Genomic DNA, 26,859 nt, shown 5'->3' with positions numbered 1-26,859 from the left:
GATTCTTGTCTGGCCTTGCCCCGCCCGTTTGGCCCACGCGGCGGGCGGGGCGAGCCGGAGCCTTTGTGTTCAAACCGCCCAATGGGCAGTGGCAGTGGGCGGTGACGCGGGCGGGGTCTGACCAATGGGCTGCGGTCTGTCAGCGTTGACTGACAGGCGCACACATAACACACTCGGCCACGCGCGCGCCGTCCGGCCCCACTTGCGCAGCGCGGTTCTGCGCGGGCCGCATTGTCCGCCAATCCGCCGTCCGCAGTTCCCCGCGCGCCCCGGGTCCCTGCGCCGACCGCACCTCCCCGGATTCCGACGCGGTAAGAGGGTGCGCCCGGGAGGCGCGGCTGGCCTCGAACGTCCCCGGTCCCGCACGGAGCAGCGGCGGCAGCAGGTAACAGCCGGCCTTGGGCCTCTGGCGGGCAGACGCGCGGGGCGAGGGTGGTGGGCCGGCATCGCTCCCCTCCCCGCGGGTCCCGGGCCCGGCCTGACCCCGGGGTCATTGTCGGGCTGCACCGGCCAGAGCCGAGCTGCCCAGGCCTGGCCCTTCCTCTCCGGGCCAAGCTGGGCCAGGCTCCAGCCCCGCCCGGTGCACGCCCCTGGACCGGTCGAGAAGGGCCAGCGCTGTGCCAAGGCCGCCGTGACTCATCTCCGCCGCCCGGCCCCCGCCCCCGGGACTGGCCGCTCCACTGGTCAGTCTGGAGGGCGGATGTCTCCGGGCGGGACTTCCCCGGGCCGAACCTCCCCGGTAGGCGAGGAGCGGAGACCCGGCTGTCCCAAAGCGGCCCAGGCCAGTGCCCGCGTTTTCGTGCCAGTCAGGCAGTTTCCAGGGACAGGTAGTTCTCTGCTTCTGCCGCCGCCTGTCATAACTCTGGGAATAGGAGGGAGGCCCATTTTGTTCAGTTCTAAAAAAAAAAAAAAAAAAAAAGAAACCAAATAGGAGGCGGGAGTGTGACTTAGAGCAGAGAGGCAGGGAAGGCGCATGGTTGGTAAAAAAAACAAAACTCCCGCAGGTTTAGCCAGTAGGGAATGAAGGGAGCAGAGCTAGCACCTGGAGCGTTTTGCAGGTCCCACGAGAGAATGTAGTATGAAAACGTACCGCGGAGGATGCCCAAGATCTAGGTTAAGTCTGACGACTGGATGGATACTGCCATATAAGTTTGTGATGGGGGTGGGGAAGGGTGGAGCTGAGAAAGGATGTGGTTCCTCTCAGAAGTGGGAAGGGATGTTTTATTTGAGGGTGTCTTAACGGGGCGGGGGAGGCGGGGGGTGTTTATTCTGATATGCAAAAGATTGGAGCTCTGAGAGGCTCACCTCTTGTTTTGTTTTGGAGGACGGGGCCTCGACCTTTTCATCTTGCGAAACCCAGATTCAATGATAAACTGTTTCGTGATAGCAGAACCCTATGAGAAAGACTAAAAGGAACCCCAGAAGGGTGCTGACTGCTGATGGTTTTCAGCAACCGCCCCCCCCCAAACACACACACACACACACACACACGCACGCACACACACACACACCTCCATCTAAATATTTATTTATATTCTTGCCAGCAGTAGCTTGAGTTCTGTTTAAACTCATTGCTTTGTTCCCGCCCCAGGGCGAAGGCTTCATCAGGGCAGGGTTAAGAGGAGGAGCCTGTGTGAGCATCTGTAGCTTTCAGGTGGGGAGGGCAGTAGCAGGGGTGGAATTACCTTATAAGGAATGGAATATAGAAAAGGATCCAGGCCAACTTCCTGCTGTGGATACCACCATCGGCTAAAACCAGGGAAAGATGCCAGGTGGACATCCTACCTGTGAAGACACCAGTAAGACCCAAGACATGAGGCTGCTTGTTTTTCAGAAGACGACTTTGTAGAATTCTTCAACTAGACTAACCAGACCTCCTGGTTTCTGTAGTCTGAGTTGGGATGTGTTAGAGCCTATGTCCACCACACAGCCCAGAGAACTAGTAATTTAAGTATCAACGAGGAATATTGGGAGTAATAAGTCACAAGTACTAGGACCGAAGTATTACAGTGACTTTGTAATACAGGCTGGCAAAGGCGCCATGTTCAGAGTGCTCATACTGGTCATCTGAGATTTTGAACTTGGGTTTCTAGAACTGAAAGGTTTATGAATCCTCCTTGTGTTGTAGAATGCCCCCTTTTACCATGTCTTTTCACCTTGGCCTCCTCTGAGTCTTCCTTATCAATTCCAGAGCCTTGGTTTTCCACCCCACGTAGTGACTGGTCTGGCTGGTAGGGACTGAGGGTAATCCCACACTGGCGCTCCACCTGCCTGTTTTGTTAGTTTGTTAACAAATGTAACAGCTCTGCAGCCTGTTCTGAACATACTGGAGGCTGTAAAAGACTCTAGTTGGGGACACAACAACATATTCCTGAAACAACTTGAAAACCTCCTGGTGGAGTGGAAGGACCCAGGCCCTGCAACCCGTGAGAGTTGAGCTCAAACTCTGCCACTGTCACTTACAGGCTGGGTGGCTGTGGGCAGGTTACTGATCATTTCAGTGTCCCAGGTTCCCCCCAGTACAATGGGGGTAACGATGCCTTCCTGGATTATAATGGGTGTGTAAGGAGCGGGTACCTAGGAGGCATTTAACAAAGTATTTTATCATATCAAGATGCACTGGTGTTGCAGCCCAATAATCACTAATGGGATACGGCATCCGGGCGCCATCAGGATGTAGGCAGGGGTTACCGTGCAAAAGTTTTCTGGAGTCAAAGTTTGATTGCGGCTCTGAATCAGTGAATACAGCTATGAAGAAAGGAAAGCACGTCCCATCTAAGGGAAACAAGCTAGAACAAGAACAGGCGCAGCTCTAGGGACAGGGCAGCACGGTAAGATGGCTGGGCTGGAGAGCGGGTGCAGGGCAGCAGTGATGAAAGGCATTCATTTAGCACCTGTGGCCTACCTATCAGGTGCCACAGGCTCTGTCTCATGTCAAAGGTTGCAGAAGGCCCAATTCTAGCTCTCACGGACCTCCGCATCCAGTAAACTGAGAATTAGGAAATCCTGTGGAAGGTGCCATGAAAGAGGCTGCCCAAGGCAGAGGGCAGAGGGCAGCAGGGTGGGTGGGGCCGGGATAATTAATAAATGCCCCATGTCACCCACATCTCAGGCTGTTTCAGTTGAATCCCGGTGGGGGGTGGGGATTGGCTAGGAGGCAGTGCGTTGTTTCTCCTCCCCTGGAGAGGGGCTGAGAACAGCCCCACGCTTCACATGGCGCCCTTTCTCTCCCAAGACTCTTCAGGGGAAGGGTCCCCCGCCCACCTCGTCATGTCTCGAAGAAGCCAGCGCCTAACACGCTGCTCCCAGGGTGACGACGACGGCAGCAGCAGCAGTGGGGGGAGCTCGGTGATGGGGAGTCAGAGCACCCTGTTTAAAGACAGTCCTCTCAGGTATGGGATTGCCACTTCCAGCCCCACCTGCCTCCGTGGGATCGCACTGACCTGCAGAGCACATGTCTTGGGCGGTTCACTGCGCAGCCTCTTCGTCTTGTGACTTTTGTGGGCAGAGATCAGATACCCATGTCTGGTCAAAGGGGACATTCACACCTCTGGGGATGCCAGGGCCCAGTGCTGTTTCTTCTCTCCATGCTGTAAGCCGGGCTGCTGCCCTCATGTTCAGAGAACAGGAAGTGGGGAGAGGCAGCTTCAAGAATAAGCCAGGCCGGAAACCCCAAAACCGAGAGCTGGGCTCACAGGAACCCATGGTGCCGTGGATGGCTCTGCCGGTCTGGCCATCCTCCCCAGACCCACACCCACACCCACATGTGCCACTGTCTGTAGGGCCTCCTCAGGGCCAGCGAAGCAGCTGAGGAGACGAACAAGTCCAAGGGGCACCAGGATGTGAGCTAAGGCAGGCGCCTGCCTCACCCTGCCCCCTTGCAGATGTGAGGCCCAGATGACAGCCCCTGAGGCTTTGACTAGCTCTAGAAGGCCAGGTTGGGTTTGTCTGGGTTGTCAGTGGGTTGTAGAAATTACTAATCCATGAGGAAGCATGAAAAAACACTTTGGCTTTGAAGTTAGAGACCTAGATTTGAATCCTGACTCCATCGCTTACTGATGATCTCGCCTAACTGCTTGTGAGATTTAGAGATAATGGGAGCACAGAAAGTACCCGCTTTGCGTGGTAGACAGTCAGCAGTTGGGAGTTGTTAGTTGCCTAGCAACAAGGCCGCAGGCCCCCCCCCCCCCCCCCCCCCCGCCCCGACCTTAGGAGGGCAGAGCACTGCCTAGAGCCCCGCTTTCGCTTTCCTGGCTGGGCTCACCTGCCAGCTCCTGCCTCTCTCCTCCTGCTGACCTCCCACAGGACCCTGAAGAGGAAATCCAGCAACATGAAGCGCCTCTCCCCAGCGCCGCAGCTGGGCCCCTCCTCCGACAGGCACACCTCCTACTACAGCGAGTCTGTGGTCAGGGAGTCCTACTTTGGCAGCCCCCGGGCCGCCTCCATCGCTGCCTCTCTCACCAGGAACTCCATCCTCGACGACCAGCTGCATGGTGACCCCTTCTGGAGTGAGTGTCCACAGCCTTTCTCCTGGGCCTCTGCTGCCTCTGGAGATTTATGGTCCAAAATCCCCCCCGGGGGTTTCCTAACGGCTGCTGGGCCAGAAGAGGGGTTCCCCACCTTCGGAAACCCTTGGGAGAGCAGCTGAGTGTCTGAACTTCCAGGCCCCTTTAGACGATGGAGTAGCCACGTAGCTGCTCCAGGCCTGGGAGACGGAGGGGCCGGTCCTAGTTCACCCTCCCTTGACCCAAGGGAGCTCGGGCGGGGCTAAGAGTAGATTCCATCTGCCCATCAGAGATGCTCCTCGGGGTGTCCCCGCGAGTTCCTCTGGAACACCCTCCTTGGAGCATCTCTGCCCCAGGAGAACCCCGCGTTCTTCCCTCCTCAGGTGAGGACCTGCGGGTGAGGAGGAGAGACACAGGTGGCACTGAGAGCAGCAAAGTCAACGGGCTCCCGGAGAACAAGCTGTCCGAGGACTTCCTCGGGTCGTCCTCGGGCTACTCTTCCGAGGATGACTACGTAGGTAGGCGACGTCCTCCCTCCCCAGCCTCGGGGAGGTGCTTCGCCAGGTTCCCGGGCTGCTGGGGAGGTGACGGGAAGTAGGGGAAGGCGCCCTGACAGCTCGAGAGAGCATGGTGTCCAGCTGAGTGTTGCTGCTGTGCCACCATGGTGCCCTGAACCCAGGCCTGGGGTTGCCCTCGATAGCGCTGGGATGCGATCGCCTGGCCCCACGAGGCCTTGAGCCGCCTGTGGCCCGTTCCCTTATTTGACCCATTTCCGGCAGGTGTTTAACATGGAGCTTCACACGCAGGAGGTGCTTGATTCCCTTAGTCTAGTTCTGAGTGGTTTGAGGGATTGCTGGTGAGAAGGAAGCAGACAAGGAGTCCAAGGGAAATAAAATGTCAGAAATCTAGCACTTCGCTTCGTCAGCGTTTACTGGCCTGCTAGCTGCCAGCCTCTGTCACTTGGAGATGTGAAGGAGAATGACACACGGTCTCAGCTCACAGTCTAGAGGAGCAGACAACTGACAGTCTCCATGTCCCAAGGCTCTTAAGAGTGAGGACAGCGGCGGTCCAGTGGTTAGGACTCCACGCTTCCACTGCAGGGGGCACGGGTTCGATCCCTGGTCGGGGAACTAAGATTCCGCAGGCCCTGCGGTGCACGGCACTTCCACACCAGAAAAAAAGAGTGAGGACAACTGGGCGTCTCCTCTCCTCCCCTGCAGGCTACTCGGAGACGGACCAGCAGGGTTCAGGGTCGCGGCTACGGAACGCTGTCTCTCGGGCGGGCTCTCTTTTCTGGATGGTGGTCACTTCTCCAGGTGGGTGCCGGCTGCTCTGTACATGATTGTTTCCATTCTCTCTGGCAGTCACTTTCACCCATCTTTCTGCGGTTGGGTATCCAACCCGTTAGAAAGAGACTGTAGGACCACCAGGGATAGCTCGCTCCAGAATAATTACGGGGAGCCAGGAGCCACGGGAGCACCCTTGCTTGAAAGCTGGGCGGAGGGCGTTGGCAGCGCAGGCGGGTGGCATCACAGGACCTGGGTAGCATGGGACAGGACGGAGGTGCACTGGCGATCAGGGTTGGGGTCGGGGCAGGGAGGACCGCTGGTGGAGACACACAGGCCCAGTGGTTCAGGGTGGCACTTAGGCTTGACGGGCCCTCTTCCAGGCCGGCTCTTCGGACTCCTCTACTGGTGGATTGGCACCACCTGGTACCGCCTGACGACAGCTGCCTCCCTCCTCGACGTCTTCGTTTTAACCAGGTAAGCAAGACTGACAAGGAGTCAGAAGGCCCCAGGCAGAAGGGGCCGATAAAGCATCTACACCTGTGCGTGATGGTTTCTCTGAAGGTTTTTCTTTCCCAGTTTACCTGCGGCTTTTATTAGTGAGCGTGGAGTGGACACCCAGAGCCCCTTTTTCTGGAATCATGCCTGACAGTGGACAGGACTTAGAGTCAGGTGCAGGGAGTGTTCTGGAACGCAGCTTCTTGGGCACTTCCTTCCGAACACCAGCCTAGCCACTTCTGAGTCTCAGACAAGCCCAGCTTTACTCCTGCTGGCCAGGCCTTAGGCTCTAGCCAGCAAGTGGTGTTTCCCAGAACATTCAGCATCCCTCTTGGCCCCCTGGTGATCTGGACCCCCAGTGTTTTCCAAAAGAAAATACTGCCTGACTAAGGAGTTACTTTTTGTTTCTTCTATATTTGCTTGCCTAGAGGACATCTGTCTGTGAAAGTTTTAGGTTATTCAGAGACCCCAGTATTTACTTATTTATTTATTTTATAAATTTATTTTTATTTATTATTTTTGGCTGTGTTGGGTCTTCGTTGCTGCTCATGGACTTTCTCTAGTTGCGGCGAGCGGGGGCTACTCTTCATTGCGGTGCGCGGGTTTCTCATTGCAGTGGCATCTCTTGTTGCGGAGCATGGGCTCTAGAGCACAGCCTCAGTAGTTGTGGCGCACAGGCTTAGTTGCTCCGTGGCATGTGAGATCTTCCCAGACCGGGGTTGAAACCCGTGTCCCCTGCATTGGCAGGCAGATTCTTAACCACTGCGCCACCAGGGAAGCCCGCCCCCCCGCCCCCCCCCCCCAGTATTTATTTTTGATAACATCAATACAGTTCAGAGTCAGAATTGTCCCCATCACTCCAAGCTTTGCAGGTAAAGCATCCAATCTGGCCCTGGCAAGATGAGAGGCTTGAGGGTGTCCTCTCTAACTCTAGCTCAGCACTCAGGGAAAAATCTCTAGGAACTCCCTGGGGGCATATAGAGGCCCTGGAGCCCTCCTGACACCTCTGCCTGCCCTCTCTCCCCTCCTGTGGTCCAGGCGCTTCTCATCACTGAAGACGTTCCTGTGGTTCCTCTTGCTGCTGCTGCTTCTGACCGGCCTGACCTATGGTGAGCTCATCCACTGTCACAGGGAGGGGTAGAACGAGAGCTTGTGGAGATGGGGCTTGCGAGCCAGAGGGGCAGGCAGAGTGTGGGCCGAGTCTGGTGCTGAGCAGAAATGTGAAAACTAGAGAGACAGTGATCAACTACAAAAAAGGGAAGGAGGCAGGACGAGCGGGGTCGGATGGAGCCTGGGCAGCATCCTGTCTGGGTCTCCTGGGTCCTCAGGTGACCAGCGGGTGAAAGGGGAAATGCTCTGATCCACTGATCTTGTCCTTGGTTTGGGTTGCTACGCTGGACTGCCTAGCATGTCTAGAGCATCCTTGCAGCCCCAGGGGCTGGAACATGCCTTAGTACAGGAATATTGGGGTAAAAAGCAGGGACTCTGACACTGTTATTAGCAGTCATTTTCCCTCCATTCCAAATCAGGAGGTTGTCTGGGTGAGTGAATTACCATTACATCAAGTTCAGTCTTCAGCTGTCTTTAGGATCAAAACAATGAAGTAGTAAAGGGAAGTGAGAGCACCTTTTTGCACCAAGAAGTACCTGTCATCTATAAGATGCTCCACGTTGTTCCAGTCTCTATCGTTGAACTTTCACATTTTTTACATAGTTGTAATCATTATGTTTATATATTTAGTGTTCAACTTTTGATTTGACAATTTCACATGAGTTTCACAGTTTCCTATGAGTTGCCCCTGTGGCCCCCAGGCTCAGTTTTACCAATTTATAATTAAAGACCATGCTTTATTATTATTATATTTTTAGAGGTGGTTTTATAGGTTTAGCATCTACTCAAGTTGTATTTCTTTGATTTCTACCAAGGTAGAACATCTTTCCAAGTGTTGATTCCCTTGTTTCCTGTTACAAGAACAGCTTGTTCCTATCCAGTGGAAACTGGGCATTGCCCTTAAAAAAATAATGACCTTTTATAATCTTACAGTGTTTTGTTCAGGAAGCATATTCCCTTGTGTTATCTCACAAGGTTGTTTGTTTCACCATCCCCATGTGGGGTTGGTGGAGCTGAGGCTCTCATGGTGTCATGAGATGCACACGGAAAGTCTGAAAGGCAGAGGGGTGGAGTGACCAGCTCCGGGAGGGCAGTAAGTGAAGGCCTGTCCGGAGGGTCTGACTTAAAGTCTGGTGGTCACATGCTTCCTGTTGCACCTGCTGGAGGCCAACAATTGAGTGGCAAGTGTGACATCTTACCAGGGTGGAGACCCCACACCCAATATGGCTTTTTCAGGCGCTGTCAGCCCCACGCATACATGTACACGCACACACGTGGCACGTGCATAGCCTAGGAGTAAACACATCACAAACAGGTAGCCCCTAAAGCAAGGTGCAAATGTCTCTGTCTGGTGGCAGCCTTGTGCTCTGTTCTGGGGCAGCAGGCAGCCTTTCTGAGCAGGTGGATTCTGTTTCAGTGATTCTCAACCATGGCAGCCCATTAGAGTCACCCGGGGAGCTTTTATTTATTTATTTATTTATTTATTTTGGGGGACCATGCTGCACGGTTTGTGGGATTTTAATTCCCCAACCAGGGACTAAACCCACACCCTCGGCATTGAGAGCTCGGAGTCCTAACCATGGGACTGCCAGGGAATTCCCACCTGGGGAGCTTTTAAAACTCCTTATGGAGGGATCCCCCAGGCCCGCGAACTCACTCTGGAGGGCGGGGCCAGACACTGATTGTTTCAAAAGCTGCATGGGTGATTCTGATGTACGGTCTGGACTGAGGACCACCGTCAGGCCCTCTGGGTTCTACCGTTGGATCATCCCCAACTTATGATAGCCGCTTCCTCCAAGCTTCGCCACCTGTGGAAAGATGAGGATTCCTGAGGGGACGTGAGGATGCGTACGCGCTGGGATTGTCGGGTGGAGGCTGCTGCCTCAGAGAGTGGCGGGAACCTCCACCCCTCATACCGCCTTTGGCCGGGGCAAGGCTCCCGCGAGCGAGACAGGCTGCTGGTGAGCGCTGCTCATGAGGCTGCCGTCCGCGCTGTGGCCCCGGCCCAGGTTAACTGCCCCCTCCTCTGTGTGCAGGCGCATGGTATTGCTACCCCTTCGGGCTGCAGACGTTCCACCCCGCCGTGGCTTCCTGGTGGGCCTCGAAGGGCAGCAGCGGGCAGCGTGCGGTATGGGGTTCCAGAGACTCATCCCCACATTTCCAGGTGAGCATCTTAGGGTCGCAGCCTCCCGCCTCGGCCTGAATTTGCCATTGAAGTCGTCCCTGCCCTTCTTCCTCACACACACAGCTGAGGAGGTGCTGCCAGGACACCTTTCTCTACTGTTTGTGGTACAGATGTTGGGGGGTGTTGCCTGTGCTTAAATATGACTCAGAACTGCCCAAAAGTTAGTCGCCGTCCTAAGAGGCACGGAAGACAGAAGGAAAAGGAATAAGACAAATTGTCTTGCCGACTTTGTTCCTTTTCAGTACAATATCACGAATCTTCACTGAGTACCTTCTGTGAGTCAGGTAATATCCTGTTCTGTTACCTATTACCATAGATAAACCACCCCCAGAATCAGTGCCTTAAAAGTACCAGCACTGGGGAATTCCCTGGTGGTCCGGTGGTTAGGACTCGGCACTCTCACTGCCACGGCCCAGGGTCAACCCCTGGTCAGGGAGCTAAGGTCCCGCAAGCTGTGCGGTGTAGCCAAAAAAAAAAAAAAAAAAAAAAAGTACTGCATTGGATTAGCTCGTGAGCCTGCAGGTCCTCTGGGTGGCTTTTCTGGTCTGAGCAAGGACAGCTGATCTTGGCTGGGCCCCCTCGCGTGTCTGCAGTTGACTGGTGGGTCAGCAGGGGCGGGCTGGTCTAGGCCTGGACTGGGCAGGTTGTACCTTTGCTGTCCAGCCGGTAGCCTGGGCTTGTTCTCATAGCGGCCGGGCAGGGTTCCAGGAGAGTGGAATCATGCCAGACCTTGAGGACTAGATTCAGAACTAGCATACTGTGACTTCCGACACATTCTATTGGCTGAAGCAAATCTCAGAGCCAGGCCAGATTCAAGGAGGGGGAAATGGACCCCACCTCTCCATGGAAGCACCTGCGAAGCCACATTGCAGAGGGCACAGATGCTGGGAGGAGGGCAGGACATTTTTGCAACCCGCCAGAGGCTAAAGCTGGACCCGGCCCAGGCCCTGCCCTCAAGAGGCCTGCAGTCCAGTGGGGGGCGAACCGGAGTGTGTGTGCAGGTCCTGGGGTCTACGATGAAAATGTAAAACGCTTTGTCCTCTGATTATAGTTATTTGAACTTTGCTTGCATCCTGCTGAATTTAATTTGCTATCACGTTTTTAACCATTTATTTTGGTAGATATTACTTTCCTGACCCTGATTTTATTATTTCACAAAATAACGATGTGTTCTGGCATCTTTAACTTTTTTTTTTTTAATCACTAGTAAAGACAACTCAATTTCAGGACCACCTTTTCTGTAAAACGGGGGAAGTAAAGAATGACATATCTTTGTATTTACTTTCATCTGTGTAAAGACACTAATAAAAGTAGTTGCCTGGTCTGGGAAGGCTTGGTGGTGAGGGCTCTGGGTGGATGGGGCGGAGGTTAGGAGCATGAGTTTTTGCTGTTTGCTTGCTTGCTTTTTGAGTCATGCAAGTACTGCCTAGTTTAAAAATGGAATTTTTGCAAGTCAGAAGCCCAACCTCTGTACTCACTAGGCTCGTGCCTTTTAACTGACAGTTGACAGACTGTGTTTTATAATTTCATTTGGGTGTTTCTGGGATTCTCTTCCCTTCCTCTTTAGGAAGTACTGTTGTCATAAGTCCCTAACCTCTGTGGCTTTTCCCTCCCCGTCCTGCCAGGCTGAGCAGCGCATTCTGTCCCGGGTACACTCTCTGGAGCGGCGCCTGGAAGCTCTTGCTGCCGAATTTTCCTCCAGCTGGCAGAAGGAGGCCATGCGGCTGGAACGCTTGGAGCTGCGGCAGGGGGCTGGAGGGCAGGGGGGCAGCGGCAGCCTGAGCCACGAGGACACCCTGGCGCTCCTGGAGGGGCTGGTGAGCCGCCGCGAGGCTGCCCTGAAGGAGGACTTCCGCAGGGACACCGCTGCTCAGATCCAGGTCGGGGAGGGGAGCTGAGGGGCCCGTGTGGCTGACACCCTGGGTGTGTGGGGTGGAGGGGGCGAGGCCTTGCACCCTGACATGAGGGAGACAGCAGTGTGTCATTCAGGGTCAGACGGCTCTACCACTTGGCAATTACCTTCTCTAAGACTTAATGTCCTCCTCTTTAAAATGGAGACTCTCCTGTCTGCCCCGCCCCTGGCTGTGAGAACATGAGATTGTAGTGTGCCTGTAATGCCCACGTAGGTGTGGCACACCATGCAGGTGTGCAGTAAAGACCAAGAGGAGTCTTGCGTGTTTCCAAGAAGCACTGTAGCAGAAAGGCCAGGAGCTGAAGTTTGCAGCCAAACAGGCCTGGTTCGAATTCCGGTTACACCACTTACTGGTTGTAAGCGGCCTCTGAGCACGACTCAGTAAAATCCTTAGCCTCTCTCCTATGCCTGATAGGAAGAACTGGTCACCCTGAGAGCAGAGCATCAACAGGACTCAGAAGACCTCTTCAAGAAGATTGTCCAGGCCTCGCAGGTTGGTGGGCTTGGGGGCACTTGGAGCCTACGGTGGGGCGCTGATCGAATTCACCATCTGCTCTTGGGCTCAGGAGGCACCTTGGCCCCTAAGGGTCTGCTTAGGTGCAGAATGGGGAGAAGGGTTGTGAGTCCCCTGACTTCTGCTTGAACTGAATCCACTCGGGCTGGAACGCTCTGCAGAGACGCCCTGGGATCATGCCTGAGGACAGGAAGGGCTGCTTTCAAGTGGCCTGTTGTGCTGGGTATACATGAACGAACGAGTGAACGGGTGAACGCCTGAGCACTGTAGACATGGGCCGAGACTCCCATAAGGACCTCAACCAGGAGGCCAGTTTGACGTTTGCCAGATCAGTCAGGAGGCCCTGGGGTGGGGACGTGGTTAAGCAAAGACCCCAAAGGGAACAGATTCTGCTCTGGGAGACTGACTGCTGTGAGCCTGACATTTCTTGTATTGCTCCCTTCTTTCTGCTTATAGGAGTCTGAGGCTCGACTCCAGGAGCTGAAGTCTGAGTGGCAAAGGTAACGCACACTGCCATCTGTCCTAGGCCTGTTCAGCCCCAGCCCCCCCCCATTCCCACCCCCAGCTAGGACTGGGGAGCAGAGCCCCGGAGCAGAATTCTGATTGTGTCCCAAGCAGAGAGGGAGATGGCTGAAACCTAGCTCAGGATCACCTGCTCAGAGCCTGTCCTTGAAGTGCAGTGGAGGTCCGGCAGGGGTTGCAGGCATTGCAAGAGAATTGGGATTCATGGGTTCATTTACAGATGTACCGTCTTTTCTGTACAACCTCATGCCGGCTGTATTCCCATGCCCCAGATATCTGTACTTGTGGAGGATGTGAGAGCTGAGGTAGAGTGAATTATGGATCTGGGCTTAGAAGGGAAATGGGATACTGTAATAATTAGCTCCTTGGGATATGCAAGCCAAGTCATAGGCACCGGAGCTCTGTTCTACAGCCAGAACCTCCAAGAGTGAGCCTTGCACTCACCAGTGAGTGGTGGGCACACACTTACATCAGGTGCCAACTAGGGGATCCTCTTGTTCTCCTCAGCATAGCCTTACCCCTCACCAGCGATCCAAGGCTTACTCTTTCTTCTCTGTCTGGGAGTAGGATGACCCAGGAGTCCTTTCGGGAGAGTTCCATGAAGGAGCTGGGGCGGCTGGGGGTTCAGCTGGAAGGCCTGCGGCAGGAACTGGCAGCCCTGACCCTGAAGCAGAGCTCGGTGGAGGACCAAGTGGGCCTGCTGCCCCAGCAGCTCCAGGCTGTGCGGGACGATGTGAGTTGGAACCATCCACGTCCCTTGCTGAATACCCCTCCTCTGAGACGGTCCTAGCAGTCTGCAAGGCAAAGAGCCTCTTGCCCCCTGCTCTGGACTCAGCACAGATGCTGGCTTTCTTGGACAGAAGTTCTTCCTGTTCTCTCATTGATAACATGGAGGATTGTTCATAACTCTTTCCTCCTTGTGGCCTGAGCAGGCACGTGCTGGCCCTCCCCTCGCAGGCCTGTTCCTCGCTCCCTGTCCCCTCTACCCAAGCCAGGCGCCACCCCACCCTGGCCAGGGCTCTGCTGTGGCAGCTTCCACTGTGAGCCTCCCAGAGTGAGACCTTTCTTTGGTTCCTAGGTGGAGTCTCAGTTCCCTGCCTGGGTCAGTCAGTTCCTTCTTCGAGGTGGGGGAAGCCGCACTGGGCTCCTTCAGCGAGAGGAGACGCAAGCTCAGCTGCAGGAGCTGGAGAGCAAGATCCTCGCCCACGTGGCCGAGATGCAGGGCAAGTCCGCGAGGGAGGCCGTGGCCAGCCTGGGGCTGACGCTGCAGAAGGAGGGCGTGATTGGGGTGACAGAGGAGGTGAGGACTGGATGCCCCTGGACACCCCCGCCCCCCACAATGGCTAATCCACCCAGCACACACGCACTGCTTTCCTCCCTGGGAGCCATAGAGCTGCACAGTCCCACACTGCCAGCTCCCTGGCCTGTTCCGTGACCTAAGTGACATCCAGGAGGCTCCGATGTTTGCTCTGGGGCTGGTGTGGAAGGGTGGAGGTGAACGCCTGAGCAAGCGGCACGTGTCCGGACTGGGGAGGGCTGAGCCCAGGGGTTCCTGGCCCCTAACAGTGGGGCCACGGAGGTGGACGAGTCTGCTTCCCATCACAGCTGCTGGGGCGCCTGTGTTTCAGCAGGTGCACCGTATTGTAAACCAGGCTCTGAAGCGCTACAGCGAGGACCGCATCGGGATGGTGGACTACGCTCTGGAGTCGGGAGGTGTGTGCACCTCTCCTCCCTTGGCTGGCCCTTTCCCTACGCTGGCGGGCCCCCTGGCATCTGCTAGGGTAGCTGTGGCGTTAGGCAAGCAGGGCTTGAGGTCAGCAGAACTCACCCAACCCAGCGCTCACAACAAAGGCGAGTGACTGCGTGGGAGAAGCGGGACGTGCTGAGCACCATCCTCGGCCGGGAAGAGGCAGGCGGTGCTTGTAGCTGCTCTGGGGTCTGGGTTAGGTGTGAAGACTGGTCCTCAGGGAGGGGACGGGCAATAGTAGTCCCTGCCGGGGTTCCCGTGGCTGGCGAGCTAAGCTGGTTGTGTGGGTCTCCCTCCCTGCTGGAGTCCAGCCCCAGGCGCCCACCCTGCCTTTCTTTCCTGTCTCAGGGGCCAGCGTTATCAGTACCCGATGTTCCGAGACCTACGAGACCAAGACGGCCCTCCTCAGCCTCTTCGGCATCCCCCTGTGGTACCAATCCCAGTCTCCCCGAGTCATTCTCCAGGTGGGGGCCCTGAGCACACCGAGTCGCCTGCGTAGCTGGGTGACCGTCCCCTCCTGGGTCATTGAGAGCTGCGCCCAGGGCGGGTTGTCTTTGTCACCTGCCATGTGCTGACCCGACGTTCTTCCCTTCCAGCCAGACGTGCACCCAGGCAACTGCTGGGCCTTCCAGGGGCCCCAGGGCTTTGCTGTGGTTCGCCTTTCTGCCCGCATCCGCCCCACTGCTGTCACCTTAGAGCATGTGCCCAAATCCTTGTCACCCAACAGCACCATCTCCAGTGCCCCCAAGGACTTTGCCGTCTTTGTGAGTATCCCACCTGGGGGCTAGAGGGGCTGTAAGAGGGCCCTGTGGGTCTCTATTGAGGATAGAGTTGGGATCGTTCTTTGGTTGAGGGGAAGGGAATAGATATGGAAGAGACGGCGCCAAGGTGGGAAACGGCACTTCGGTCTCAGTTACCTCGGGCTGCGGAGGAAGAAACGGAGGCCTAATGAGTTAACTGACTTGTCACAGATCACACAGCGACCCTGTGTCCAGAGCTCAGGCCCCCTGCAGTCCCCGAGGAGGCTGGTGCCTGCCCCACTGGGTGGGAGGGGACCAGTGGGGAAACGGGAGGGAAGGCCTTCCTCCCTGCGGGCCCGTGTCTAAGAGCAGGCTCTTCCCTCCATCCTTTGCTCTCTCTTCAGGGTTTCGATGAAGACCTGCAGCAGGAGGGGATGCTCCTTGGCCAGTTCACCTATGACCAGGATGGGGAGCCCATTCAGACGTTTTATTTTCAGGTATGGGATTCTGTTCTGCTGGCAGAGGCATATATATGTACTTTCCCACCCATTCAGCAGATGTTTTCTGAGTACTTGTCCTGTGCCAGGCACTGGGGGTTCCAAGTGAGAAGTCACAGCCTAGCCCACCCACAGCCCGAGGTACGGAACAGAGACCACTGTCCCTGTGGCGTGGGAGAGGCGCCAAGTGCACATCAGCGCAGGGGAGGGGGAGGGGCCCTCCCAGATGGGCAGTGCTGGGGAGCTGCCTGCAGAGGGCAGGTATCCGAGTGAATGTGGCCCAGCTGGGCCTCGCACAGCACAGCGTGGCTGGGCCACTGCTGGGGGGCTCCTGCCTCAACTTGAGTGGGCATAGGTCTCCTAGGCCCTTGTTAGAAATAGATCCCCAGTCTCCAGCCCAGGTGAGTCTCTGGTAGGTGGCCTGAGAGCCACACCAGGGGAGTCCTAGTGTGAGGAAGTGGGTGAGGTGGAGAAGGGACAGAGCGGGGGAGAGAGGCAGGCCTGGCTACCAGGCAGAGAGTTTCAGCCTTCAGCTGAAAATGAGCGTACGACACAGAGGACTGATGGGAACTTGAGAAAGAAAAGAAATTCTGCTTAATTCACAGTGAAGGAATTCTCTTTCAACATCGACATACATCAAACGCTCCATAAAGGTAGTTCTGTTCACGGTCAAAGATAGCTCCTGTGAGGTTTTCCCAGTTTGAGATGAATCATGCGGGGGCTCGGTTACAAGGCCGTTTTTATGTGGCCGTGGGCTGGGCCTGGCGCAGCCTGACGTGCGTTGGCGGCCCCTGTGGGACCTCTGAAGCCTGTGGGGCTCCTTGGCCCACCAGGTGGAAACTGTTCCAGGGTCTGAAGACAGGAGCTTTGAAGTCCGGTTCTCTACAGAGGCCCGGGGGAGGGGGCGTCTGGCCCTAGGTGTGGCCGTCTCCCCTCCGGTCTGAGGACTCCCACCCCTGCCTTCTCTCCCCAGGGCCCTAAAATGGCCACGTACCAGGTGGTGGAGCTGCGGATCTTGACTAACTGGGGCCACCCCGAGTACACCTGCATCTACCGCTTCAGGGTGCATGGGGAACCCACCCACTAGGCCTTCTCTGTGCCGCCGCCAGCGGGGAGGCCAGCTCCTCTCGGCACGTGCCCCCTGCTCTGGGGGTGGCTGCGCAGCACCCCCGCCTCTGCCCCCGCACGCTTGAAGCGCACTGACTTCCGGGAGCGGGCAAGAAGAGCCCCTGGCCCAGCGGAGGTGAGAAGGAACGCGCAGGCTCTTCCTGAGCGCCGGGTGGCTCCAGCGGTCAGCAGGCTCCAGCGTCGCTTTTCCTTCTTTGTTCTCTGCGCACCGGGCACTGGGCGTCTTCTTCTCCCTCCTGCGAGGGTGTATATATGTAGCATGTTGTGGGAAATCGAGGCAGGGAGAGACGGGATGAGTGCCCATGTTCCGGCAAAGGTGGATGAGACCTGCCTGCCCCTTGCCTGTGTGCAGGGGCTGGCACCCAGGGAGCTGCATAAATGAAGCAGGTGCCAAAGCCGTGGGTGAAACAGGCTAGGGCCTGGGGCAGCTGAGCTGTACCCCCTCCCTAGGCAGAGAAGTGAGGTCCTCTGGGAGGAGGGTGCAGGCTGGGACTGGTCCCCAGGCAGGAAGCTCCTGGGAGAAGGCAGCTGGGCTCCTCCAGAAAGCTAGTGCTGTCAGCCTAGGCCCACAGCATTCCTGAAGGGCTTCTATACACTGTATTTGTCCTGGGTCAGGGTGGGCCATGGGGCTTCTTGTACCCTGGAGGATCTGGCTCCTGGGAGCCTGAGGGCTACTGCTTCTGTGGCCCAGTAGGAGTCCCCTCTGCTAGGGACAGTAGTTGCTTTCTCTCTCCTGATGCTGGGACTGCGGCCCACTCTGCTCCCCACTCCTTGCTAGGGCCCACCTGTGCCCCAGCGCAAGCTTGCTGCATTCCCCCAGGGTGCCCAGACCTGTCCTTCGGGGCCATAAACATCTGGGGTCAGCTAGAAGTGTTCAGGGGACTCCCTGGGCTCTTGTGGTGGCCCAGCGACACCGTGACTGACAGTGACACTCAGGGTGCCACGGTGGGAGGAGGTCTGTCTGCACTGTTGGCCCTACCCCACCCCTATCAGGCCGCTGATGTAAGAGGCCCCCTAACCCTAAGCCACCCCCGGGGGCTCTCTCAGCTCATGCTCAATTCTGTTTCTATTCTGACTCATTTTCTATGGGGGACAGTCAGGGGTGGGGGGCTGGGTTAGGAGGGGGGGGGCTGAGGTGGGAGCTTTTGGACCCAGCAAGCCCTGCTCTATTATGTATGTATTTTTCAAGGTCTGTTTTTTAACTGAAAAGCTAAGGGCTTGATTCCTAGCCCCGTTCTGTGGGGCCTCGGGTGAGTTCAGGTCCTTGTAACCTGGCTGCCAAGAGGGGCTTGGGGCACTGGTTCCAACTCTGTGGTTCGTTCCGGCCCGCGGGGAGGGGGCAGGAAAGGCTGCTGTGCAGGTGGGTGCCCTGAATGGAGGATGGAGCTGGAACGAAGGCGAGGCCCCGGCCATCCTGTGATCGGTCCTCTGGCACTGGCCCTGCCTCCAGACAACCAGGTTTTGTTTTGCGCTCTCCTGTCACAAATGCTGCACTATTGGTTCTTAATTTTGTATCTCCAGATTCTAATTTATGCCTATGCAAAAAATAAACTATGCCCAGGATTAGGGGAGTGTGTGGTTTTTATCTGGCCATTGCACGGGGCCCTGCACTTAGCCAAAACAGTGCCCCAAAGGCTTCCTCCTAAGCTTTAGAAAACCAGGCTTCTCGGCTAAAACTCAGCTGTGATGGGAGATGGGACCTGAGGCAGGCCCTGTGCCTGTGACTCTGGGCTCAAAGGCTGGCAGGAGAAAGTGAGTGGCTTTATTAGCCATCACTGATGTCCCAGTCCCACTGTGAAGCAGGAGGCTTGTCCTGCGTCTCTCAGTGCCACTGGAGCAGAGAGTAGAAATTACCCACTTTACTACTGAGCTCGTCCGCCGTCAGTGCCGCAGTCCCCCTCCGTGGGAATTAAACCCTTGTCCCTTGTACCTGTGTTGGGATGGCACGAGGTTGGTCCCCTGAAGAGCCAGAATCTTGCCAGTTCCAGGGAGCAGGTCCTGGCCCTTCCCTGCAAATATCTCCCCAGATTCAGTGCCTCCAATGAGCAGCTCCAAGGGCCAGGGGTGGTTGCCCAGCTGGACTCTCAACACACGCCTCTCATCCTGACCATGGCACCTGGCCCAGGGAGGGGCCCAATCACAGCTGAGAAAATAAAGGCAGGAACAGGTCAGTAGGCAGGAGCTGGGGGATAAACTGCTGCAGGAGATGGTGCTGGGTGGAAGGCAAAGCCAGGCCCAAGGCTTCGGGCCAGTTACTCAAGCCCTCAGCTCTCTCTCTGCATGAGGAAAAAGCTAGTACTATGGCTCGCCCCTCAGCGACTGCTCGCCTCATCACCTCCTATTTCATTCACACTTGCACTGCATTTAACACCATTTTTCAACAAAGGTCGTGACATCCCTGAGCGGCATTAGTAAACGCATCCCTGGAACCTACCGCACACCGTCAGGGCTCAGGGCCTCTGTTTGTGCCCTCTGGGGCCTGTCTGCACACGTCCAAATCTTAAGAGGCCCTCATGGCACAACCCTCGCACCGTCTTTTCTATGGTCCATCCCGTGACCCCAATCAAACCTGCGCTTCCCCTGCACCATGGCACATTTCCTGTGGCTTATTCTGTGCTGGGGAGGCCGATAAGCCAGAACAGTGGGCCTGGCTGAATTAAAGATGCCACACGTGTTAGCTGCGTTACAAAAGGGTCAGGATTTGCCATTTGAGGTGACTGCATTAACAGCTTTATTCTTCATCAACAACAAAAGGGCTGGTGTTTTGTTCCAAATAGATAGCTGGTAGGGCTGAGACCCATATGGGACCTTTGTAGTCCCAGCTAATGACGATAAAATGCTGCAGTCAGCTCCCTGGCCAGCAGGTGTGGGCCTGGTGACCACAGAGATCAGAATGACCTGAGTGTTGGAAGGCAGAGGCCAGGGTGGAGGCCACAGCTGCAAAATGTAAAGGAAGTGGTATGCTCACAGCGGCAGGAGAGTTCCAACAAAACGTGGTTCTGCCTGTTCCAAGGTCCCCCATGGCCAAGTCCTGTGGAAACACAAATTCCACAGCACCCACCGTGGGGACAGAGAGCACAGGGTGCTGCTCAAGGCTGGAACTCCTATTACAAAGGCACCTCTGGGCAACGGCCCCTGTAAGCAGAACCAGAGTCAAAATTCAAGAGGGGAACAGCCAGCAGACAATGGAACTAGGACAGGCTGAAGGACACCGCTGGAGTGGGTGACTGGAATGACTGGGGGCTGGGGGCACCGTTCCCCTGAGCTCCAGTGTCCTTAACCAGAAAAACGTAACTACCGCCACCTCCCTCATAGTCGCGAACATCAAAGAACATGAAGCGAGGGAAATGCCTGGCACAGCCCCAGCTGAACAGCAGAGACGTGTCCACGGCACATTTCTCCTTTTGAGCCTGTTGCCCAGCTTGCGGCCTCTGCCATGGACGTGGGAGCCGGCGTGGGTGGTAAGCAGTGTGATGACCATTATTCACCGGGTACCGCCCACGTGCTGGGCACATCAGGGCCTCACACACATTCTCTCGCTGAATCCTCGCAACAACCTGACGTAGGCATTTACCTCTTGCCGTGGATGAGGAAACTGAGGTTCAGAGGATGGCAACTTGTCCTGTGTCACAGCTGGCGGAGGAGTCTGCGTTTTGAAGCCATGCCTGCCTGACAGGAGAAGCTGGGCCCCTCCTGGCCCGACCCGCAGCCGGGGGCTCTAGGGCAGGCAGAGCAACGGAGTTCCCCGTGGCCGCACCTCCACCTGGAGGGGCTGGGCAGGGAACAGGACACCGTCAACTTGGAACAAACTTTTATTTTGTGTGCTGGTTTGGTCGGTCCATGGCCACAGGTCAGTGGTAACTAGAAACAGTCAGGAGGAGAGGGGAGGGGAGCAGCAGTTCGGAAGCAGGAGTGGCGGCGAAGGGTTGGGGATGGAAGGGAGGCGAGGCTGAGGAAGGACCCCAGCCAGCTGGGTGTCCCAGGCTAGAGAAAGAACATATCTCTGCCCATCGGTCCACCCTAAAGAGAGGGCTTCAGTCCACAGCTCCGAGCAGGCTGGTTTGGGGCCCATGCTACCACCTCTGGCCTGGGCAACACCACCCCCACCCCAGCAACGATTCTTCCAAAGGGCTTAATGCTCTGAGCTGGGTCTGGAAGAATCTTTTTTACTACCTCCTACCTGCTCTCCCTGTACCCCAGTTGGAGCTTCCAAATCTGGGGCTCAGGCCCTTCACTGCTGGGCTCCTGTAGCAGCCATGCTGGGGCGATGTGGCAGGGAAGGAGGGGTTCCAGTCCCGGCCTGGCTCAGAGGAACACCTGGCACCCCCGCCAACAGGAGGTGCTGTTGACTGTGACCTGGAGCAGGCAGACCCCAGGCCCACTCATCAGTGCCCTGAGGCCCAACAAGAATCAGAGTCAAAGTCCAAGCAGGAGGCGGCCCCAGGGCAAGGTGAGAGCCCCAGCTCGGCAGACTCAGCAGAAGAGGAGCCACCCCAGCCAGCCAGGCAAACAAAGGATTGTCTCCAAGGGGAAAGAAGAGCCACAGCTGTCTTCAGGTCAGTGGCAAGGTCAGAGGGGCAAGGAGGGTCCTACAACTCAGTCACCAACACCCTCCACACGTCTACAGTTACAGCCTAAGAGCTTTTGGCATTACCTGTTTGGGGGTTTAAGGGAAACGAGGGAGAAAGAGAAAAGAGGGACCACCGCTCTCCACTCTGCTGAGATCCCCAAGTCGCAGAAGGACGGCCCCCTGCTCTGGACGTCCCTCAGCCTGGAGGCGGCTCCGTGGCGGGGCTCCAGGCGCACTGGAGAGTGAGCACAGGGAAGGAGGGCGCGCTTCGGCTCCTGACAGCCCTGAAAGGTTCTCACAGAGACACACGAACGCACGGACAGACAGGCAGCCAACTAGCTCCTGGAGGCTGGTGGCCAGCCACGGAGGAGAAAGGGGAAAGACTGCCAGGCCCTGACCGGCCGTACTCCTGCACCTCACACGCCCACACACACGCACACGCACACTAGATAGACAGATAGATAATAAAAAGAATAAAAACTAAGGGCCCAGATGTACAAAAAAGGTGTGAGTGAGGAAGAAGGTGGGGAAGAGAGTTGGAGATGGTCAGTCCTCCAGAAGTCTGGCCACCTTCCTCAGCTTATAAATTACAACCCCCTGGAAAACGGGGGTGGGGGGAATGACGAGGCTCCGGGTGCGGCCTGGGGGAGGGCGAGCGGTGGTCAGAGTTGCTCTGGCCCATCTGGCGGAGTGGTGGCCAGAGAACGAGGATGCCTTGGGTGGTGGAGGTGGGCTGGGGGAGATTCAGCAGCCGCTGGCGGGAGTCAGGCAGGCCCCCTGGGACTTCACCTTGTGACGCTGGCCCCCCCGTCGCCGGCCCCCGCTGCCGGGCTTGGGCTGAAAGAGAGAAGAAGGAGCTTGAGAAGCAGTGGCCCATCGGGAGCAGGGCAGGACAGGACAGCAGAGGGGCAGCGGGGAGCGGGGGCAGGAGGTGAGCGAGCAGCCATCTGCTACGCCCTCCACCAGATGGAGCCGGCGCCCACCCTGCCTTCCTCGCAGCTGGTGGGTCACAGGTGATCCCGGTGTGAGAGGAGCCGTTCAGAGAAGCACAGAGTGAGCAGGAACTAACGTGTGCCACTGCTGGCAGGTGGGAAGAAAAAAGAAATGAAGGAGTCAGAGGAAAGACTCGACGGGGAGGGAGAGCGGAAAGGACAGGTCCAGGCAGAAGCTTCCTTCTCCAAAGAGGAGTCGGACGAAGAGACGCTGGAAAGGGGCGATGTGAGGGCCACCAGGAGAGGACTCCAGGGGACAATGCTGGCAGGAGGTGCCGAGTGAGAGCCACACTGACAGGGCCCAAGACCACCTACCCCTAAGGAAGTGTCACGTCGGGGAAGGGGCCAGGAGGACCCTCTAAGGCAGCGTCTTTCAGACGTTTGGGCTGCAGTACGTACATACATCACTTGCACTCACACACACAATGCTCACTCTTACTATGACAGGGAAACGCTGACATTTTTCTATTCTCTTTCATTAAAACTAAATGCTGGTCAGGACCCATTAAGTTCATTTCATGTACGCCACATCTCAGTTTGAAAAACACTGCCTTGAGAGACAAAAAGCTCACACTTAGATAGCACTTAGGGACCTGGAGTTGTGGGAAACACCCATCTAGGAACTCAAAGACGTGGCAGACTGGTGAAGGCTGCCGGCACTCTCCTATGGGTCACCTCCGCGGCCACGCCCCCGCCCCCACCCCGCCCGAGGCCGTAGGGGCCCAGGACCAGCCTGGGAAGCACACTCACCTGTGGCTGGAGACTGCCGAACGCAGCTGGCTGCGCAGCCGCTAGAGAGCAAGCTTCATCTCCAGTTGGGGGTGCCCCTACTGCTGGCCCTCCAGAGGGACCTCCCTCTTCTCGTTTGGGCAGGGGACCCTTTTTCGTCGATTGCATTTTAATCTGCTGGGGCTTGGAGTTCATTGGGGAATTGTTGGTGGTCTGGAGGAGCTGCAGGAGCCAAGGGGGTGGGGGATGAGACAGAGCTGCAGGCAGTGACCTGGGCTCAGCTGCCCCCGCCCCGCCCCTCAGGTCTCAGGGACCTCTCACTCCGTGGCCTGGCTGGGCCTGGGCGAGGTGGGTGGCAGGAGGGCGATGACAGGGCAGTGGGGTGGAGAGATGTCCTCTCCACTCAGCGTGCCAGGGCCGATGTCTCACCTGCCTCAGCCCAGCCCAGAAGGGTTCCAGCCTGTTCCCTGCCCCAGCTGCTCTTCCCACAGACAATCTGTGAACCTCAGCCATCTCCTACTCAGCCCAGCTCCCAGGCTGGGGTCCAGCCTGCCCAGAGCATCAACTCTATCTCTTGCTGCCCCTGTAACAAGAGCCTGGGGTAAGTTTTAATTTTGGGCCTGCCAGAGAGATCAAGTGAGTGTCTCAGGAGCTGGAAACATTTGGAGTGTGGCCATCAAAAATCTTAAGAGCTACCACCCAGGAAGGACTGACTCAGAGCCTTCCCTTATGGCCCAAGTTCAACCTCACACAAAGCAGCGAACAGGCCCAGCCGCATCCCCAAGGGCATCACAGCACGTGCGGGCAGCTTCTGCCAAACCCTCAGCCAGCCCGAAGCAAGGGGACTTCCGAGGATGACCCTCCCCACTCAACACACTCTACAGTCTTAGTGACGTGGATGGGCCTAAGGAAGGCCATTCTGGAGGAGAAGCAAGCCTGAGGCTGATTCCAAGATCTCAGACAGGATGTATGGAGCAGGGGTCAAACCACTCTATCAAGTGCCGCTACTCAAGGCCATGGACGAAGTCTGCAGAGGGCATAAGGTGCGCTCCAGGACACAAAGAGCTCAAGGCCATGCCCCACTGCTATCCAGCACTCACTCCAACTGGACCCGCTGCTCTAAGGGCACGGCCCCAGCCAGACCATCGGAGCATGTGCCCAGCATCTCAGAGGCCAACACTGGCTAGGCCCAGACATTCTCCCACCACGGACTGCCATACCTCAACTCCACCTTCTCTCCTCCATGGTCACTACCAAAGCGCAGAAAGACAGGAGGTCTAGGGAAACCTCTGAGGAGAGCAGAGAAGATGGCACTAAGGCTATACCTCGGCGCTGTTCCAGTTCTCCCAAGGTAGGGACTGGTGCCTCTGCCCCTGGCAGTCAGTAAGATTTCTCAGGGCTTCTTGAGCAGAGCGTGCTGTGCTCACAGTCTAGAACTGGAGCAGTCCCTGGCACTTCTTGTAGGCAGGCAAGGTGGTCTGCCCGGCCGTACCTTAGTGATGGTGCCTACAGCCTTGGTGCGGCCTTCCCGGAACACCAGCCGCTGGTCTATGTGCAGGTACTCGGGGGTCTTGATAAAGCGGAAATGCACGGTGGCCTTGTCCCCGGTGCGCAGACAGTCCTTGTCCATGCTCAGGATGGTGGCTGTCTGCCTGATGCTCCCACAGTGCACTGCCAAGGGAGCCAGGAAGTCAGGAGAGGCCTGAGCCACTCAGTGGCCTCAGGGCAGGGGAGGCAGTGGGTGAAAGCATGAAACAAGCTCGAGCTGTGGCAGGCTGAAGACCTCAGAGGGCAGAGTGAGGCTAAGCGACTGGAGGCCCGTTCTTGGATTGATCCTGCCTCACATTCTCCCACTTTTCCCTCCAGTTAGACCTCGCTTGTCCCCAGACCCACTTGTCCCTAGTTCCTGAACACAGGGCACTCTTTGCATGTGGGCCTTCTCTGGACTGTGGGCTTCTTGATGGCAGGGCCCTTGCCCATCTTGTCTTTGTCCCCAGCACCTTGGCAACACCGCCTGGCACACTGCAGCACTTGGTAGATGTCTGCTGAAGGACTGAGTGTGAGGTCCTTGAGGGGAGGTCTGGGTTTCCAGAGCCCAGCACCGAGCTGGTACTTGGTTAGTGTTTGCAAGAATGAATAAACCACAAGCCACAGCTCGTGGGTGGAACAGAGGGGATGGCATCACTGAACAGGGCAGCGACCTGACTTTTGGCTGCAGCTGAAACTTTGGGGTTTGGGTTGCTGGAGCACACTGTAGGGGGAACTAGAGCAGGGGGCTTCAGGCTGGCAGTGCCTTTAGACACCTACCCATGGCCTGGTACCGCGGGCTGATTGTGGTGGGGTGGTGAAGGACAAGGATCTCGGCCTCGAACTCCCAGGATGCTTGGGGATTCAAGCGTGGAGAAACCATCACCATGCCCTTCCGGATGGACGAGCGCTTGATCTGAATGAGAGAGAATCCCAGACCTCAGGGACAATAATGCCTTCTGGCTTCACCCCCTGGTCACAGAGGACCAGGACTCCTTCTGGGAACTGCTACCACCCCAACTTGGCCGTGACCTCTCACTGCACTGGACCACAGGCCTTCTTTAGTGCTACATGGAAAGCCTCAACACTGCTATTGGGGGGTCAGGAAAGACTTCATACAGAAAGTGGCATTTTAGCTAGGACTTGCGAGACGGGTCGGAATTAAGTGGGTGGCGAGAGGGCAAAGGCAGGCAAGCACTCAGGTAGGAGAAACAGGGCGAGCGTGATCTGGCTGTTGGGAAGTCCACAGAAAACCCGGCTTTGCTGGTTAACTTGGCTGGTGCAAATGACCCAGGAGCTAGCACTGACCCCAATCCCCAGGAGACTGAAAGCTGAATGGCAAGAGGATCTGGCATGGACTCAACAGCCCCGCGTAGAAGGACCCCAGCAAGAAGGAAGCGCAGGAAGGCTCCCAGCTGCCCTCACCAAGCTCAGGAGGCCGGCAGGCCTAGGTTTAAGTCCCGGTGTTCTCCCCGGATGCTGGGCAAGTCACTCAGGCTCTCCTGAGCCTCAGTTTCCTCATCTGTAAAAGTGAGGTCAGTAATCCCTGCCTCGCAGACCGGCTATGAGGACTGGAGATGACCCAGAGCCTAGCATAACACAGAGCCCGAGGGGAGTTCTTGGTTTTATCAACACTCACCTTCTTCAGTGCGAAGGAGGCCGTCTGGCCCCCCCGCACCTCCTTGACAGGCATGCGCTTGCGATGGATCGATTTGACAGCAATGGACAGGAAGTTACCCAAAGGATCTGGGCCCAGCAGCAGCGTGTCATTCAGCTTGATCAGGCCCCTCAGTGTTGTCCCCGACACCACTGTTCCCACACCCTGCAGACAAGACCCCGGTCCAGTAAGTCCACTGGCACTACAGACTCGCCCCGGCACCCCTGTAGGAAGCGCCACTCAGCCTCCCGCCTTATTCAGTCCACCAGAACCCACTCACCGGGACAGAGTAGGTGTCGTCAATCTGAAACTCAGCAGGCTCTTCCTCCCGGTAACTGGTGCGAGGGGAGAGCAGGTTGAGGAACATCTTCAGCAGATCTAGGTTCTCGCCTGTAACGTTGGAGATTTGGAATATCGGGCACATCCTAAGGTGGGGAGTGTGTGGAGAGAGAGGAAGAAGGCGCTCAGGTGGCGAACTCCTGCCTGATAGGGGATGAGCAGCACGAGGGCTCCTGGAATGGCTGCTGCTGCTAAGGGTCCCACCACCCCTTCACTGGGCTCCCAGGCCCTCTGCCCAGCCCACCTACTTCTGTCCAGACCTGCTCTGAGGCCTCCTCCTCCTCCTATGTAGTTTTGTCTCTGAAACCTGTCCCCTCCTCTCTGTCTCGGTACCACTACCCTATTTCGAGCGATCATGACTGCCTCTTCTTCCTAAAGCACATACATCCTTAAAACCTTAA

General features: G+C 56.8%; 2 protein-coding genes across 7 annotated transcripts in view; one reads left to right on the top strand and one right to left on the bottom strand.

Moving 5' to 3' along the window:
- Positions 1–105: 105 nt before the first annotated feature.
- On the top strand, positions 106–16,733 carry SUN2 (Sad1 and UNC84 domain containing 2). Of its 3 annotated transcripts, none has more exons than XM_029204233.1 (18): positions 106–385; positions 3,236–3,392; positions 4,306–4,508; positions 4,889–5,023; positions 5,726–5,821; positions 6,175–6,268; positions 7,328–7,398; positions 9,436–9,563; positions 11,210–11,464; positions 11,912–11,989; positions 12,467–12,510; positions 13,100–13,265; positions 13,611–13,832; positions 14,161–14,245; positions 14,628–14,743; positions 14,876–15,043; positions 15,424–15,516; positions 16,490–16,733. In XM_029204233.1, exons 2-18 carry the CDS (start codon positions 3,271–3,273, stop codon positions 16,601–16,603), a joined length of 2,190 nt encoding a protein of 729 aa, XP_029060066.1. In that variant the 5' UTR covers positions 106–385; positions 3,236–3,270; the 3' UTR covers positions 16,604–16,733. The 3 variants fall into 3 exon arrangements, with proteins under 3 accessions (XP_029060066.1, XP_029060065.1, XP_029060064.1); XM_029204232.1 differs by lacking the exon at positions 106–385 and adding an exon at positions 400–827 and having other exon boundaries at positions 14,164–14,245; XM_029204231.1 differs by lacking the exon at positions 106–385 and adding an exon at positions 401–827.
- Positions 16,487–26,859, bottom strand: part of GTPBP1 (GTP binding protein 1) — a 27,799-nt gene continuing 17,426 nt past the window's right edge. Inside the window, exons 7-15 of one of the 4 annotated variants that reach the window (XM_029204236.1) lie at positions 26,400–26,544; positions 26,102–26,284; positions 25,243–25,378; positions 24,428–24,606; positions 22,957–23,157; positions 20,825–22,051; positions 20,219–20,416; positions 18,575–18,787; positions 16,487–17,014 (exon numbers count right to left, since the gene is read on the bottom strand). In XM_029204236.1, the coding sequence (XP_029060069.1) occupies positions 21,959–22,051; positions 22,957–23,157; positions 24,428–24,606; positions 25,243–25,378; positions 26,102–26,284; positions 26,400–26,544 (937 nt within the window). In that variant the 3' untranslated portion in view covers positions 16,487–17,014; positions 18,575–18,787; positions 20,219–20,416; positions 20,825–21,958. Of the gene's footprint in view, positions 17,015–18,574; positions 19,676–20,218; positions 22,052–22,956; positions 23,158–24,427; positions 24,607–25,242; positions 25,379–26,101; positions 26,285–26,399; positions 26,545–26,859 lie in introns of all 4 variants that reach the window. The other 3 variants (XM_029204234.1, XM_029204235.1, XM_029204237.1) reach the window with 3 other exon arrangements.

The sequence above is a fragment of the Monodon monoceros genome, unplaced genomic scaffold (assembly GCF_005190385.1).
Source record: "Monodon monoceros isolate NGI ecotype Baffin Bay Population unplaced genomic scaffold, NGI_Narwhal_1 Super_Scaffold_6, whole genome shotgun sequence".
NCBI classification, from domain to species: Eukaryota; Metazoa; Chordata; class Mammalia; order Artiodactyla; family Monodontidae; genus Monodon; species Monodon monoceros.
This window is presented reverse-complemented; position numbering and strand designations above follow the sequence as displayed.